The following is a 17442-nucleotide window of genomic DNA, read 5'->3' as shown; positions in this document are numbered from 1 at the left end:
CACTCCCTTTTCTGATTACAAGCTCCCCTGGAAACATGGCTTTTCATTCTCTTTACTTATGGGGGTAAAAATGTGCAAATTAGTCATTATTACTGGGAATTAATAAATTGGTATTGTTCAAAAATTAGTCATGTTCACATTCAGGTCCTTCTCAACAGTTCCACTTCCAGGAATTTCTGTACAAGTAATATGGCTGTCCGTCATGGCATTACTTAGACTAGCACCCCTCCTCCAAATGGAAACAGCCAAAATGCCCAAGAACACGGGAAGGTTAAATGAGGGTGTGTTGTGCCATGAAATACTAAACAGACATTAAAAATTATGTTGCAGAAAAGCGACAGGAAGTACATCCAAGACATAGTAAGCAAAAACCTGAGTCCTAAAAAAACAAAAACAAAAACAAAACTGAGTCCTGATATGGCATGTGGACATGACTGTAGTGCTCTCGGTCCTGCACACATATGTGGGAAGGGCTGAGAGAGTCCTGGCAATAGATGCTGGTGATGGCTGCGCACAGTGTGAACATACCTAATGCCTCCAAAGTGCAGATTTAAAAATGGTGAAGTGGTCACTTTTGTGTTATGTGCATTTTATCAGTTTTTAAGTAAAATGCAGAGAATCTAGAGCAGAAGTATTTAGAGTGTCACCTCCAGGTGGAGGGATTCCAGGGTCCAAGTCTTTGTGTTCCCTTCAGTGGGATATGCCTCTATAATTGGTAAAGAAATCCAACTGTTGATTTTTTAAGAACAGGCCTGGGCAGGGAACACCCTGGGGAGGCAGAGCTAGCCTGTCATGGAGCCTGCCTGGGGCCCCACTGTGTCCTGCCCAGCCGGGCCCTGCAGGTTTGCGCCGCGGCCTTTGCTTGTCAACCTCGGTGCTGGCTGTCCTATTTTACCACTATTGACCCTGAAGGCCATCGAGGAGGGCACGCTGGAGGAGATCGAAGAGGAGGTCCGGCAGAAGAAATCGTCTCGGAAGCGCAAGCGGGACAGTGACGCCGGCTCCTCCACCCCAACCACCAGCACCCGCAGCCGTGACAAGGACGATGAGAGCAAGAAGCAGAAGAAGCGTGGCCGGCCACCTGCCGAGAAGCTCTCCCCAAACCCTCCCAACCTCACCAAGAAGATGAAGAAGATCGTGGATGCTGTGATCAAGTACAAGGACAGGTAAGCCAAGGATCACAGTGGGTGGGCACTAGGGTGTCCTCAGAGGTGCCTCATCTGGCCTTACGTTGTGCCTGTGAGCCACTTATTGGGGTAGTCACTCCACAGACATTAGTGACCTGTCTTTGTATCGTCGTGCCTGCCTTTGTGGAACTCACATTCTGCAAGAGGGAAGTACAGAGCATTAGCCGTGATGAGAGGAAAGAGAAAGCATTATGGGGAGATGGAGCCATGGGGGAATGTTTTTAGGGTTGGTGACATTTGAAGGGTAGCCTTGAGGAATGGAGGTCTGGGGACAAGTGCTCCAACAGCAGGAGCTGGTGGAGAGGCCTCAGGAGGCCAGTGACGGGCAAGGTGGAATGGGAGGGACCCGTGCTGGGATGGGCACGAATCGCACAGCTGGTGGACTGTGGTGAGAGGGCCCATGTGGCAGGAGCCAAGACCAAGTAGCGTTTCCTTCTCTCGAGTTCCCACCTTCTCCCCACACCTGTATGACATGCAAGCCCGGTTCTTACCCTGGGCCATCACTGTTGGGCCACATGTTGAGAAAACAAAACAGGCTCCGGTCCAGGATCTGGGGTCCCTGCCCTGACAGATACCAAATAGGAAACTGCAGCATATCTGTTTGTGGGTCACAAGTACCATTTAAATAAGAAAAGTTCTCCCAAGCCCTCCAAGGGAGTGTGTGTACATCCTGCCAGTTTGGGGTAGGTCTTGTGGAGCAGCAGGAGCTGGTTACAGGTGTGAGGACTGCATGTTGCTCAAGACTCAGTGTGTTCTGCTCCCCAGTGTATGTACCATCCTGGTGCATACAGGCCGGTGCAGCTGTCCCAGTCATAGGAGGGTTGTCGAGCCTGATTGTAGAGTAACACGTGGCAGTTAGCCACTAAGCAAAGTCAGGGTAAATTGTCATCTATAGGAGGGAAAAGTGTCAAAAAAAAAAAAAAAAAAAGAGGGAAAAGTGTCATGGTATAAGCCCTCGGTGCCTCTCTCAGTGGAGAGGCTCTTAGCAAGTATGAAATTTTGGGGGGTGGTGATGATTGTAGTACCCAATAAAGGATAAAAATTGCCCTTTAAAAAAGAATCTTTTATTATTAAAAGAGAAACAGGTGAGTAAGTGAGAAAGACCTATTTTAGCTCAACTGCTTACCCTAAAAATATGACATCTGAATCGGAGGAAAAAATACTGAGCTGATCTGCAAACTTCAGCTTTGAGGCAAATTCCACAAAGGAAAAAATGGAAGAGTCAACAATTATTTGAAATATAAATGTGTAAAAATCCAATGAAAAATGATTCATCCCAGTGGTTTTTTTCCCAATGTTCTTGTGAGGGAGGCTTAAAATTATCAAAATGAAGAAGACCCTTGAAGGCAGGGAACAAGGATGCACTTTTGAAAGAGTCATGCTGATCTTTTGGATATCCAAATGGAGATGAACCTTATCCCTACCCAACACCTTATACATGTGTTAATTTGAAATGGAGATGTAAATGTGAAAGGTAAAACAAAGTTCTAGAAGAAGGCATTGATGAAAATCTTCATGACCTCAGTGTAGGTGTAGACTTCCTGAGTAGGACACAAGCACCACTAACCATAAGAGACTCATAAAGTAGACTTCATTAAAATTAAGAACATCTGTTCATCCAAGGATACCCTCACGAAGCCAGTGATTACTCGTACCATCTGAAATTTTTAAATGGGCAAAAGTCATGGACAGACCTCTCCCGGAAGGAGATACCCCAGTAACCAATCAGCATGTGAAAAGGTGCTCAGGATCACTGCATCAACATCATAACATCAAGGTAATGCACAATAGAGGCACCTGGGTGGCTTAGAAAGTTAAGCATCTGCTTTCAGCTGGGGTCATGATCCCAGGGTGCTGGGATTGAGCCCCACATCGTGCTCCTTGTTCAGCGGGGAGCCTGCCTCTCCCTCTCCCTCTGCCTGCTGTTCCCCCTGCTTGTGCGTGCTCTCTCTCAAATAAGTAAAGTAAAATCTTAAAAAAAAAATTAAAAAGGTAACACAGTAAAACCAGAGATGCCTCCATACACCCACCAGAATGCCTAAAACTCCTTTAAGTGTTGGCAACGACATGGAGTGGTTGGACTTCACATGCTACTTATGGGAGCAGACCATTCTTTGACACTAAACTTTCTGACCCAGAGACTCTAATCCTAGTCGTAAACCAGAGATTGCTGAGCACCTGTGTCCACCAAAAGACACATATAAGCACATGCATAGCAGCCTTGATCATGACTGTCCCAAATGAAACAGCCCAGTGTCCATCCATAGGAAAACATATCAGCGGTGGCCTAATCAAAGAGCAGAATTCTAACCACCACCAGCACAGGCATTCCGCCATTCCCCAGGAGAATCTTACAGTCATTTTCTTGGCAGAAAAAAGCCAGACACTAACAAGTACCTACTGGATGTTTCCTAAAGTTACAGGAAGTTGGAAAGCTAATCCATGGTGATGGGTGAGGAGCAGTGGTTACCTCGAGACATGAAAACGTTCATCAGGATAAACATTTGATAAGCATACTTTCCTGTAGTATGTTACACTTCTGTATTTAAAAAGTCAGAAAATAAGACACTTGGAAACAGCATCTTCAACTTGTCGATAAGGTCTTAGATATTTTCAAACTTAAAAAAAAATTGTCTATTTTTTAGTCATCTTGTGACTTTCTGCAAAAGTCCCCTGAGCATCAGCCTTAGCCTGTATCACGGGAGAAAAGAGGAAATGACTGCCCTAGCTGCTGTGAACAGCTATTCTTCCAGCATGTGCAAGATGGGGTAATAAGTCATGCCTGAAACTAAAACTGGCTCTCAGGGCTCCATGACCCCTTGTTGAGACTGTTCTCCTGCAGCAGGCTGAGATCCTGTTTGATGAAGCCCCAACTCTGAAGCCACAGAGCTGCACTCCCAGCTGGCATGAAACCGGTGTGGCTGGACACCTCATTAGAGGGTTTACATTTACCCCGAGTCTTCCTGGAATGGGTGGCATCACAAATATGGGAGTTCTCCATTACAGTAGAAGGAAATGTAAAGAAGTTACAAGTGGAACAATATAAAAGGTCATTAAAGGAAGCCTCTCACATGCTGATATTGAGAAACTCTTGGTTTGCAATTGAAGTGGGTCCATCTGCTTGCTACTTTGCCAGTGGCCCCTAGGAAAAGATCAATCAGGGCACATAGACTTGGGAATTAATGTTTTCCTGCTTGAAAAGTTACCTCATAGCAAATCCTTTCAAAGATGACATATAGGTGAAAGGCCAACTTATTTAATGGATATTTTTGACATTCTTTAACATATTAAATTCAAAACCACAGGGAAAACAATCTCACACGGTTCACCCTGTTGTGAGACTGGGTGAGAAGTGAGACTACCCTCACTCTTGATACCAACTACACAGTTCAGGGATCCCAGACCACTCTTAGGCTTGCTCAAGGACTCTCTGAAAGCTGTTAAACTCACAGTTATGGTTTGTTACAGTGAAAGGACAAGGCCTGGCATCAGGGGGCAGCATCCTGGGGAGTTCTGTATGTGGAGCTTCCAGCTGTCCTCTCCCCAGGGCATCGCCAGCAGCACTGACTTTCCTGACAGCATTAGGAGATAAGACCCATGGAGCACTGCCAACCAAGGAAGACTGGATGTCTAGAGTTTTTATTGGAACTATTCACAGAGACACAGCTGACCACTGACATGGCTGGCCTCAGTTTCTAGCTCCTCTGTGGATTGAGCAGGTGCCACGTGACCCATCACTCCTGTCTTAAATCACAGTCTTAGACTCTCTGGGGTAGAGGGCCCCAGCTAATACAAAGGCAGCCCAGAAGGCAAGGCATTGCCAAGGCTAAGAGAGCATCTCCCAGGAGCCCAGTGCAAAGGTCAGGCCTCTCTTTGGATCAGGTTAAATTCTAATGGCACACTCAAGAGGTACCTGGAAGGTTCTGAGGGACCAGACACTATACCACACCAAAGAGAACCAAAGTAGTTCCAAACTGAATTTGGAAGTAGCCTATATCACACACTTTCTTGTCTCAGACTTCCAATATAGCTCATTTCCAGAAGAGAAAATGAGGCATTTATATTTTTTTAAAGATTTTTTAATTTTCTTTTTTTAAAAAATTTTTTTTTAACTTTTATTTATTTATGATAGTCAGAGAGAGAGAGAGAGAGAGGCAGAGACACAGGCAGAGGGAGAAGCAGGCTCCATGCACCGGGAGCCCGACGTGGGATTCGATCCCGGGTCTCCAGGATCGTGCCCTGGGCCAAAGGCAGGCGCCAAACCGCTGCGCCACCCAGGGATCCCAAGATTTTTTAATTTTCCAGAACATTTTAATTAGCTGAATTCTATATTTGAGTTAAACATGGAGCCCGAAAAGAGAACAAATCGTACAGCTCAGTTGTCCCTGGACGCCAGCAGATGATCACAGGATGTTGTCAGCATTTGGATTCGATATGTCCCAAGTCTGCCTTGCTGAGCAAGAGGGCCTGGTGCTACTGTTTCAGTGCCCAGTGCCCATGGGAGCCGGGCTTGTGTCTCCATGCAGTGACTCGAGAGTAGTAGCTGCTGTGTGAGCGGGGCCACCCTTCAGTCAGTGGGCATTGCTCCAGGTATTGCTTTTGATTACATATTTCAAGATCTTCCCCAGCTGTATTTAAATATCTCAATGCAGTCACATTTGATACTATCTTTGTACTTCCATCCAAGTCCACATACAGGTACCATCCTGATCTGAAAGCTTTTGTTCCCTTCCTACCTGTTCAGATTCAGGACTGCCATGCCCGGGAGCCCCTACGATCTAGTGTGGCATGAAGAAGTGTGCCATATAAGCAGAGCCTGAGGATAAGCAGGGCCCTTCCAGGGGCAGAGGAAGAAAAGAGTGTCATGGGCAAAGGGGGCAACATATGCAAAGACATATGCCATACCCTGAGGCCGAGGGTATGGGCATCCTGTGTGCAGAGAAAGCCAGCTGAGGCAGTAGGGTGTCATGGGCTGAGCCCACATGCAGGACCTCACAGGGCTCCTTCTCCCTGGTGCTTGGAATCTCAGACTGCATCGAGGAACTCTTTGGTTACTAGCCAGAATTGGAACCAGAATTAAGAAAGAATGTTGGAGGTAGGGATTTTTTCTTTAAAATCTAAACATGCAAATACATTAGGCACAGATTCCCGGGCAGGTTGGGACCTTGTCAAGGGGCTGTGTGTGCTGCCAGCTGGTGTCTTCATCCCTTAATCCTCCATAGGGAACCGGCAGCAGGTAGCCAAGGCAGTGTCTGCAGATGCTAGTCAATAGGTGTGTGCTCTGGAGCATATACCTTGTGCTTTGGGGAAGATTTTACAGAACCGTCTCTGGTTGAAGGAGCCATTTAAGCAGGCAGACTTCAGAGGACCCTTCATAGCACCTGTGCTCCCCACTGGGCTTTTGAGCTCGACCATTACTAGCTATAGGGCAGAATCACGGTTCTTGTGAAGACCACATGCTGGGCAGTAGAGGGTCAGCGCCAGCTTTTCTGAACTTGATCATACTGACACAAGAGAATGTTTTTGTTCTTAGGAGATCCTTGCAAGTTACTCTCGATTGCTTAGAAAGATGGGTGTGTACAGACTGCCCAGGCTAAGCCTCCCTTGGCTGAGCCCCACTGAGCAGACCCTCAGGGTTCCCTTACCCTTTTTCCCCTGCCAGTAGGCAGCAACTTTATTTTATTTTATTTTTTTTAAGATTGTATTTATTTATTCATGAGAGAGACAGAGAGAGAGAGCCAGAGACACAGGCAGAGGGAGAAGCAGGCTCCACGCAGGGAACCTGACGTGGGACTCGATCCCAGGTCCCTAGGGTCATGCCCTGGACTGAAGGCGGTGCTAAACCACTGAACCACCCAGGCTGCCCGAGGCAGTAGCTTTAAAAGAGTTGAAGGGCTTGAGTATCACAGAGATCTGGGTTTACCATCCATCTCCCTGCCTCAGTTTCTGGGTCCTCAGCATAGAAGTAGAATCCCCCAAATGGAATTATAGAGACCCCCAAATGAGAGATCATGGTCCAGGCATGCCGCCTAGAAACCAGCCCTAAACTTAGCATTGTAGATGATGAAGGGCCCTGGCCACATCTGTGATGGCAGCCTCAGCCTGGGCCTGGCAGCCACTACCTAAAACTTGTTAGCACTTTCCCCTTACTTTTACAGGGGCCCTGTGTTTCCCAATTGAGAATCAGAGAGCTGATGACTCTTGGGAGTTGAAAGGTTTGTACATTGATTTGTGACAAAAACAGGCAATGTAGCAAGCCCCAGGAAAGTTTGTCTTGCTAAAGCATTCCCCAGGAAAGGTAATTAACTGCAAGTGGCTCCAGCCCCCTTGAGGGAAAAGAGTAAAGAGTGGGCAGCCTGAGAGCCCTTTCAGAGGGGATCAGAGAGGCCTCAGGATTCTCCAGCCTCAGCCATTGGAAAGCTGTACAGCCCTTCCTATAGAGCCCAACCTCAGACTGGATCCACTTCAAGAGGAGAAGCTAGCCCTCTGGGTCTGGGTCTAGAGTCAGCACTTTCTGCTTGGCACTCAGCTGAGAGCCTGTCCTGAGAAACAGCGAGGTGACAGGTCTTAAGAAAAGTGCTGATACCCATCATTAAGGCCCAGGCCAACCTGATGTAGATGCAGGCCAGGCTGAGGGCCCAGTGGGGCTCTAAGTCACAGAAGGATTAGCCCTGGCAGCCTTGTCGAGTTGTGCAGTTCTGAGGCCACCACCAACTTTGCTAGATGAAGTTGCATCTGCCTTGTTTGTCATCCTGCCGGTTCCACCCTTAGACTTCATTCCCTGCTGATTGTGTATTGCCACAGTGCAGTTGGATCACACCAAAGAAAACAGGACGGCTGTCTAGGAACGGTCTTAAAACTAGAATTACATATAAGCTCAAAACAGGATGGGTACAGACACCGGACCCCAGAAATAAATTTTGGGTGAACAAGTTGCACCCTCCACCTCCCTCACAGTCCTGCGTGAGATCCTTCTAAAGTGCTCGTGCATTTCGGCAAGTGTGTGCTCCTGTATTGCAGGAAAAACAATAAAGAAATGGTCACAAAAATAGAAGATAATCAACAAGTAAGACAGGAAGTTTCCTATAAAAGGAAAATTCAAAATCTCTGGAAAAGGAAAAAAAAAAAACCAACAAACTAGAGGGTGAATAAAAAGGTCCCAGGTCAAATAAATGAGAAACCACAAAATAGGTAATTTTAAAATAAAGCTAAAAGACAGCTAGCTAAAAGAATTAAAAGGTTAAAGTTCCAAGGTGAAACTAGTTAAAAACGTTAGTTAACTGATATTAAAAGTTAGGGAAGGAAGAGTGGGTGTGAGGGCCTCAGGCAGGTGTGGAGGTGGGTCTTTCAGCTCCCACTGGACCAAGAAACCCAGCACCCTTGGGTCATCCAGCGATCTCTTCCATTTCAGAGGGGGCTTTGGGGCTTCCATTGCTGTGAGCCCCTCAGCACTCCAGGGGCTCCCAGAAGTACCAGCAGGCTGCTAATACGACTCATTCCAGTCAGGAAACACGCTTCTCAAGGCCCCAGTGACCCAGGCCCACAGATGGTGGCCCCAGTCCCCCTACACTTTCATGACCAGTTCCACTTGCCTCTGGCCATGGCTCCTGGGGGAGCTGGGCTGGCTTTGCCTCTTGTTTTCACCTTCTCTCATCCCAAGAAATGTTCTTTGCAGTGCCATGAACAGGTCATGGGCTTCCAGCTCTTTGTCCTCGTCACTCACAGCTAATGTCTTCTGAGCTCTTGCCACCGCAGGGCATGGTGCAAGGCCTTGTAACATTCATGGTCTGCTTGGGGAAGCTGTGCGGACATGCAAAGTAGGTGCCAACAGCTAGCCTAACACAGGGATTGCCCTTTTGGCAGATAGAGGCTCTTCATAAAGAATTTGTAACTAAGTGCATCAGATTTCTCACTTGTCTGATGTTCAAATTTTCCATGATTTTATAACACGTCAAAAAGTTGAACCTAGAAAGTAATTGTGTACTAATTAAGCAAAAGAATTAACTAAAAGAAAAGGTTTCATTATTTCACTTTCAAATTTTATTAATGAAAAACCTTCTGAGATTCTGTTTCAGATAGTTTGCAGTTAAATCAGTTTTGAAACTCCTGAGCCACTTGTATCCAGGACCTTGTAGGCTCAGTTCACTGATCAAGGGTCGAAAGTGGACATGGTCCCTGGGCTTGGTGTTATCACTGATCAATGTCATGGGAAGGTGAACTGAACTGGACTCTAGGAAGGAAAGCAGGGCTAAGAGACAGTCCTTCCTGGCAGACTGGGACCCCCTCCATACTTGGCTCATAGTATATGTCCTATGTACCACCTTCAATTGATTGCTTGTGCCTACCTGAGGGCAAAGGAATAATGCTCTGATCTACTTGCATGTCTGCACTGGTCAGAGGATGAGAGCATGAGGACACCAGGCAGTATGTTGTCTTCCCCGATATGGACATTCTCTCTGTTGTTTTTAGAATTCATATCAATGGTGAACCAGCAAAAGAATAAATCTGGCCCGCTGGCTGTATGTGTATCACCTGTGAATTAAGATTTTTCTTTGAAGAAGATTTTAGAAAAATCAGAAGAATAATAACATTCCATGACATGAAATTGTAGGAATTCACTTTTCATTGTTTATAAAAAAGTTTTATAGGAATACACCCAAAGCTCACTTTTCTGTGTCTTGTCTGTGGCTACTTCTGTGCAACAGTGGCAGAGCTGAGTAGTTGTGACAGAGATGGGATGGCCCACAAAACCTGAAAGATTTACACAGGTTACAGAAAAAGTTTGCTGACCCTTGATTTAGTGTAACATATGAGAAAGGTGGGAGGGATCCCTGAGTTGGTTGTAGGGGGTGACCTGTGATCAAGTCTTGCCTGCCTGCCTGCCAGCCCTCATTGCCTCTGTGGTTTCTCCATCTGTTAGAAAGGGACCTGGGTGGATGACCTCTTCAATGTAGAGACTTTGTGGTTTTGTCCCATTTGGGGGGCTCTTGGTCTATTGTGGTTCTCTTGATTCTTCCTCCGCATGTTGTAATTTTGTTTTAAGGACACATTGAAGGCACATTTGGAATTTGGGGCTCTGCGTGTCAGGAAGTCAGTTCTAAGATCTTCATGTCTAGGGATTCCCTTCACTGGAAGGCCATAGAGGAGTTAATGAAGACTAGCTTTTGGGGGATGCCTGGGTGTGGCTCAGTGGTTGAGCATCTGCCTTTGGCTCAGGTTGTGATCCTGGGATCAAGTCCCTGAGGTTCTCCTCAGGGAGCCTGCTTCTCCTTCTGCCTATGGCTCTGCCTCTCTCTGTGTGTCTCTCATGAATAAATTAATAAAATCTTGAGGGAGGGAGGGAGGGAGGGAGGGAGGGAGGGAGGGAGGAAGGAAGGAAGGAAGGAAGGAAGGAAGGAAGGAAGGAGAAAGAAAGGAAAGAGAAAGAGCGAAAGAAAGAAAGAAAGAAAGAAAGAAAGAAAGAAAGAAAGAAAGAAAGAAAGAAAGAGATTAGCTTTTAGGACCTAGAGCTGTCTACCAGCTCTCCCCTTACCCCTTACAATGACCCTTGGCTGCCACCACTCTAGGCTTCCTCTGTCCTGAAGACTTCCCACCCCAAGAAGAAAGCCTCTCCTTCCTCAGCTCCCGATAGCAAGTCACGGGAAGGGCTCTGATTAGCTAGCTTGTGTCCCAGGCCTTTGCCTGGACCCCTCACCAGGGACCAGATGGGTGAAGGTACAGCACTTGGTACCGTGCAAGTCTTGGGGGAGAGGTGGGGACTCAGTGTTGGGCAGCACCACCAAAGCCCTGAGTTGGCAGAGGGGAGGGCCCATTTCCATAGGGAGGCAGACACCATCTGAGTGGGCTGAATAATAAGGGTCTTTACCAGGGCTCTTCAGGCTCCAAGAGGGGCTTGTGAAACTAGACCAGGTCCTACCCCCACAGAGTTAGACTTGTGCCACAGACTTCATTCAGCAAGAAGTGCTCACCGGGCTAGACTTGGGAGGAATTGGGCCTTCAGGCAAAGGGCCTTGACCACTCTGGGTCCCAACTGTCTCCTGTCCTACTGTAATGGAGATAGGGCAGTGAACAAGGTAGAAAGAAATCCCTGCTCTGGGAGCTGGCGTCTGGAAGCAGGAGAGTAGCATCCTCATCGTTCTCTTTGTCACACACATGCGTGGCAGTGGCTGCTGTTGCCCTTATTGCCAAACCGGGTGACAGCCCAGGCTTCAGTCTGAATGGAGGTCACCGGTCTGTTCCTCACAGCCTCAGGATTTTCTCAAACTCCTTTACTTCCATCCCCACTGCTGCCAGGGCAGCCAGACACAAAGCCAGGACAGAGACAGTTCCAGGCCACTCTGCCTGCAGAAGCTTCTTCAGAGCAAGTCTCATAAGACAGAAGGCAGATATGGGCACACAGCAGTGCTATCTCAGGGCAGGGGGTTTCCTGGTAGTTGCTGCCAATTCTTTTCTGGAACGGGGTCGTGTATAAACAACCATGCAATGTTGAGGGCAGTGAGGCACCCTTATTCAGAGATGACCTTTGTGACACCCAAGTTTGAACCCTGTTCCTTGACCCTGAAACTTTCACCCTGAGCTATTTCTTCCTTCAATCAGCAAATGTTTATTGAGCACCTATGGTGTACCAGGTGCCAGAGAGAGCGGAAAATAAAACAGGCAAGGTCTCTGTCCTTGGGGCTTGTGTTCTGGTTCAGTAAAGACACAGCCACATGGGCTCTGGTAGGAGAAATGGCAGCTGCCATGGACAGACACCAGTCTAGGTGACTGGCTTCATATCTAATAATATAAAGAAGTTGAATTGTCAACCTTTCTAGAAGAAAATGCAGTGCCTCTGTGACAAGACAGGAGAAACACCAAGTATAAAAGGCAATATTGGTAAATTGGAATTTGATTACAACTAAGATCTTATCACCCAAAGACACCATCAAGAAAGTAAGAAGACATGCCATAGACTGGAAAAGGCATTTATAATAAACACATCCAACGAAGGACTGTCTGAGGGAGGATAAAGATGTGAATGGATACTGCCTAAAAGAGGTCATCAGGTGGCCATTCCATCTATGAAAGGGTGTCACGTTTCACTGCTTATTAAGGAATTGTGAATTAAAATCACAAGGAGATACCAGTTTGTACCCAGGTTGTAGAACAGCTACACCGACAAGGAGTGACAGCAAGTGAAGCTGATAGGATGAGAAGAGCCCATCCAGTGGCAGAAGCGTAAGCAGGGGCTCAGCGGCTGCTGAAGCTGAGCGCCCCTGCCATGCTTTCCAGCATTTTCACCTCCAGGTGTGTTCCCAAAAGAAGTGCAAGCCAACAGTTGGACGTAAGCATCTGCGGCCACTTGCTTCATGATACTCAAGACCAGCACACCTGGGTACCAGTCAGCAGAAAATGGACAAGCGAACCGTGTGGCATGTGCCCACCACAGGGCATAAGGTAGCTCTTGAGATGAGTGAGCTGGTGCTGCATGTGCCTGCAGGGATGAAGGAGGCGGCCAAACCTGGGAGCTGACTGTGCATGACCCCATAACATTAAGTTCAAGAAGAGGCCTGGCCTACCTCGAGGAGCTGAGCACTGAAAATCCGTGCCTTTATCTTTCATCACATTCTTATTGATTACTCTCTGTGAGGGGCGGGGAGTGAGGGTTACAGGGAACCTAGGGGGAGCTGACATTTCCTCTGAGGTGACGTGAGGGCTGCAGCTGGGCTTCCCGAGGAGCAGTGGCTTTGATGATTCTGAGGAAGTAGGAGAGAGGGATGCTGATGTCAGACACTAGGGCAGCCTGTCCTGGAGGGCCAAGCTGCCACCAGAGAAACTCTGTTTTATTCCCTGTGAGGTAGGCAGCTGTGACTTGTCCACCTCTAAGTCCACAGAGCTGAGGAGGGCTGGTGAGCAAGCCTGGAAGGCTCTAGGCCCCAAGCCTGCTGCAGAAGCGCCTGGTGGTGGGGTGGGGTTTCCAGAGGACTTCTAAGGATTAAAAGTGACATCTCGGCATGTTGGCAACTAAAACTTTATGGCAGTGGATTTGCTGTCTGAGAAAAGGTGGCTCTAAAAGTCCACCATCGTCTTGGTGCCCTGTCCCTCCATCACATGCACCCGGTTCCAGGCCATCCATGCTCAGAGCTCATTGCACCAGTGAAGTCAGGCATAGAGTGACCACATAGGTCTGTATTCTTCAATGATGCCACTATTCCAAAGTTTTGTAAGAGGGACCCCGTTGCTTTCCATTCTTTCATGTCTGCCACAGTTTCTTAGACTGATGGAGGTGAGTGAGTTTTATTACAAAACGTCCCACTTTATTCCAGTACTAGTGTTACACTTTGTGAGCTCCCTCGAGGGCCAGCCCCTTCATGGATGCCACAGAGGAGCACAAGAACGTGTGACCTGGAGACCCCAGTCTTAGCACTGTGCAGAGCACACTCCACACCCATTAGTGAGCAGCAAAATGAATTTAGTGGCTCAGCTGGCATTTCTAAAAAGTGAAATAGTGGAGAAAACGGTTCATCTTACTTAGCAAGGGAGACCCCCGTGCAGGGAAACTTCTAGTACTTTACGGTTGTAGGTATATGTCCTGGATCAGAGTGAAAGATGTGACCTCCACTGTGCATCATGGTCAAAAGTATCATGATAGTGCTGTCAAGATGAGAAAGGGGAGCTCCGAGAAGGTTGGGGGGCAGCAGGACATGGAGGTTGGTGAGTGGTGACTTGCGGCTCAGGTCTGCCTGTCCCGGGTAGAACGTCCAGTGCCTTCTGCTACTGATTCTCGTTTTCAGAGTTCATGTAAACAAGCTCTAGTTGTCTTTGACCAAACCGCCCACCAGCCTATTCCCAGAGAGGAGGGAAGCCTGCTACTCCAGGGAGGGCATTTTGGGTTTTGCTGATGGATGCTCCCAATGTCACGATTGCATTAAGGAGCAGCTTTGCTAGGACTGCCTCCCCGAGGCTGCTCCCGGCTGGGATCCCAGAAGCTTTTTGCCTGTTTGGGCTTCCTGTGCATTGCGAGACCCCTGGGCCCCTTCCCACAGCTGGGTCTCCTGAGATGCAATCCTGATAGACAGGAGCTGGAATCTGGTCCTGCACCTTGCTTGCTTTGGACAGATACCACCATTCAGTCCTTGCTGTGTGCTGGATACTTGACACACATGTTCCTGCCCAGACACAGCCCACCTCGGGCCTCTGCCTTCCAGCCTTTTTTTCCAGTGTGAAGTGGGGGTGTCAGCCTCCCCCTTCCTTCCAGCTTGTGTTTTCAGCCACATCGTGCCCCATGTTGTATCCAGCTGGTCACAGATAAGGGAGGGCAAGCCACCTGTAGTCAAGCCTTGAGCAGGGCCTTGACCAGGTCACCGGCAGCCCGGACACCTGGGGCCGGGTCCCTGTCTCCAGTCTCCAAAAAGGGAGACTGTACTCATAAGAGTTGTCTTCTCCTGTCTGCCAGTCCTTGAAGTGCCTGCTCACTCTCTCCTCAGGCAGGCCTGAGGAGTGATGTCCCTTCGAGCTCCTGGCCCCAGACAGATCCAGACCTGGACATGGCACAGCCTGGTGGCCAGGTGCACGGCACCTGCATAAGTGAGGCCCAGGAGACAGCACTTGAGACCCTGCCACATCTCAGGGCTGCTCACAGTGTCTTTCCTCTGCTCCCTTGTGAGAAACCAGTACTTTCCCAATTGCAGGAACTAGAAAACCGCTCAGGTCTTCTGCTAGGGTCTTTCCAGGGGGCATTTCTCCTCCACGGGTTTTTGCCAAATTCTCTGAAGTTCACTGCTCCTAAGTGCTGCCTATGAGAGACATGCTTGCAAAACTTGCAAAAACTGGTCTCTCTTTGAGAACTGGCACTTACTGCTCCCAACCACCATAAGCAAACTGATTTTTGCAAAGTACATAGGTGTAATCATGATTCTACCTCTTTCGAGTGCCAAGGCTTCTATTGCACAGCATTTGGCAATGTTTCCTCCAGGGGCTTTGGAGGTTGGGTGAGGGCAGAGCCTGCGTTCAAATGCATTCCTGGCCTCTCTGCATGTTTTCCTCTCAAGAATGTTCCAGAACTCACAAGACAGTACATGTACAGAAAATAACTCCAAAGTGCTTTGAATTTCTCATTCCTCAAGCAATGGGTGGTGGCCAAGTGGGGGCTCCCCCAGCAGGCAGGGCCTGTGAGTGACGCCCACTGTGTCCCACCTTGCAGTAGTAGTGGACGTCAGCTCAGCGAGGTGTTCATCCAGCTGCCCTCCCGCAAGGAGCTGCCCGAGTATTACGAGCTCATCCGCAAGCCTGTGGACTTCAAGAAGATAAAGGTAACCCTGGCATAAGATGTGGGAAGTGGGGATTCTCTGTAGGGATGTTTGGTGAATCTGACCCAGTACCTCCCCCATATGAGCCCCCCTGGGGTGCATGGGAAAGATGACCACAGAGCAGACTGAGCAGAGCCTGGGCTGTCTGGCCGGGGTCCTAGTCACAGGCTCTTGGGGTTCCTCAGAGCTCCTTCAGGGTTACCCATGGCCTAAGCTTCAGCAGTGCAGCTCTTGTGTTCAGTGGGCCCAGGCTTCCAAGTCTACAGAAGCACCCAAAAGACTGGGCCCATGACCTTATGAGGCAAAGGGATTCCTGGCCTCAAGGTCCCTGGGCACAAGGCAAATTCCCAAGCTAAGGCTGCCTCTCCCATCACCCACAGGAACGCATCCGCAACCACAAGTACCGCAGCCTCAATGACCTGGAGAAGGACGTCATGCTGCTGTGCCAGAATGCTCAGACCTTCAACCTGGAGGGCTCCCTGGTGAGGAGGCACCTGGGTTGGAGGGCACCCACTCCTAATTTTTGCTGTCTTTGCAGCTGGGCCCCAATTAAGCATGCCCCTTGCTCTGTTTTAAATTGACTAGATAAGGGGATCCCTGGGTGGCTCAGCAGATGAGCGTCTGCCTTCAGCCCAGGGTGTGATCCTGGAGTCCTGGGATCGAGTCCCACGTCAGGCTTCCTGCATGGAGCCTGCTTCTCCCTCTGCCTGTGTCTCTGCCTCTCTCTGTGTCTCTCTCTCTCTCTGTGTCTCATGAATAAATAAATAAAATCTTTAAAAAATAAATAAATAAAATTTACTGATTAAGGGGTGCCTGGGTTTCTCAGTTGAGCGTCCCAACTCTTGATCTGAGCTCAGGTGTTTGTTGATCCCTCAGGTCATGAGTTCAAGCCCCATGTTGGGCTTGATGCTGGGCATGGAGCCTACTTTAAAAAACAAACAAGGAAACACCCAGGTGGCTCAGTGGTTGAGCCTCTGCCTTTGGTTCAGGTCGTGATCCCAGGTCCAGGGATTAAGCCCTGCATCTGGCTCCCTGTGAGGAGCCTGCTTCTCCCTCTGCCTATGTCTATGCCTCTGTCTCTGTGTGTCTCTCATGCATAAATAAACACAATCTTTAAAAATAAAAAAACTTTAAAAAAATAAAAAACAAACGAAAACAATAAATTGATTAAAATAGAATTCCCAGGGCATTCTGGATGGCTCCGCGGTTTAGCGCTGCCTCCGGCCCAGGGCCTGATCCTGGGGACCCGGGATCAAGTTCCACGTTGGGCTCCCTGCGTGGAGCCTGCTTCTCCCTCTGCCTCTGTCTGTGCCTCTTTCTTTCTTTGTGTTTCTCAGGAATAAATAAATAAAAAATCTTTAAAAAAAAACAATAGAATTCCCAACCGCTTGGAATATTTTGTCAATTAAAAAAGCAACGTGTTCCTTACTAAAAGATGCAGAAAGAACGATAAGCAGATTAGAGAAAATAAACTCAGTCTGACCCATCCAAGATGACCTGTGAGCAATCTGGTGGGTGTGTTTGAATTTTACTTTGAATTCACTAGGACTTCCTTAAAAGGAATCCTGTGGATGTGTCCTTTCCTGCAATGAAATTAACACACACATTACTGCGACTTAGCAAACTTTTCCTGACTGTGCTTAGGGTAGATGCTACACCGAAAAGAGATTTTACAGTCCTAAATTTGAGGGAAATGCTGCCTTAAACAAAGGACATGCATTTCCAGCATTACTGCAGACCTTCTCAGAGCCCTTAGAAGCATATGCTCACTGGGATCCTTCAAAGGGAGGGAGGAACTGGTAGTCATTCCAAAATAAACACAGCCATGCTTTTCTCTGAGTCTCACATCCCAGGCCCCAATTGGGAAAGGGTTACAGAGGACCCTCTGCCCTGCATAGGCTGTCCTGGCCAGAGGGCAGGGCCAGTGGCCCCCATCGGGCCCCAGCCCACTCAAACCCGACGTGTCT

At 48.3% G+C, this 17442-nt stretch overlaps 1 protein-coding gene across 4 annotated transcripts in view; it reads left to right on the top strand.

Annotated features, from left to right (window-relative positions):
• SMARCA4 (SWI/SNF related, matrix associated, actin dependent regulator of chromatin, subfamily a, member 4) overlaps positions 1–17442 on the top strand; it is a 92587-nt gene that overhangs the window by 72697 nt on the left and 2448 nt on the right. For 2 of the 4 annotated variants that reach the window (XM_055343366.1, XM_055343364.1), the window contains 3 exons: positions 913–1166; positions 15373–15478; positions 15856–15957. In XM_055343366.1, the coding sequence (XP_055199341.1) occupies positions 913–1166; positions 15373–15478; positions 15856–15957 (462 nt within the window). Of the gene's footprint in view, positions 1–912; positions 1167–15369; positions 15479–15855; positions 15958–17442 lie in introns of all 4 variants that reach the window. The other 2 variants (XM_055343365.1, XM_055343363.1) reach the window with 1 other exon arrangement.

The sequence above is a fragment of the Nyctereutes procyonoides genome, unplaced genomic scaffold (genome assembly GCF_905146905.1).
Source record: "Nyctereutes procyonoides isolate TBG_1078 unplaced genomic scaffold, NYPRO_anot_genome, whole genome shotgun sequence".
Classification (NCBI taxonomy): domain Eukaryota; kingdom Metazoa; phylum Chordata; class Mammalia; order Carnivora; family Canidae; genus Nyctereutes; species Nyctereutes procyonoides.
This window is presented reverse-complemented; position numbering and strand designations above follow the sequence as displayed.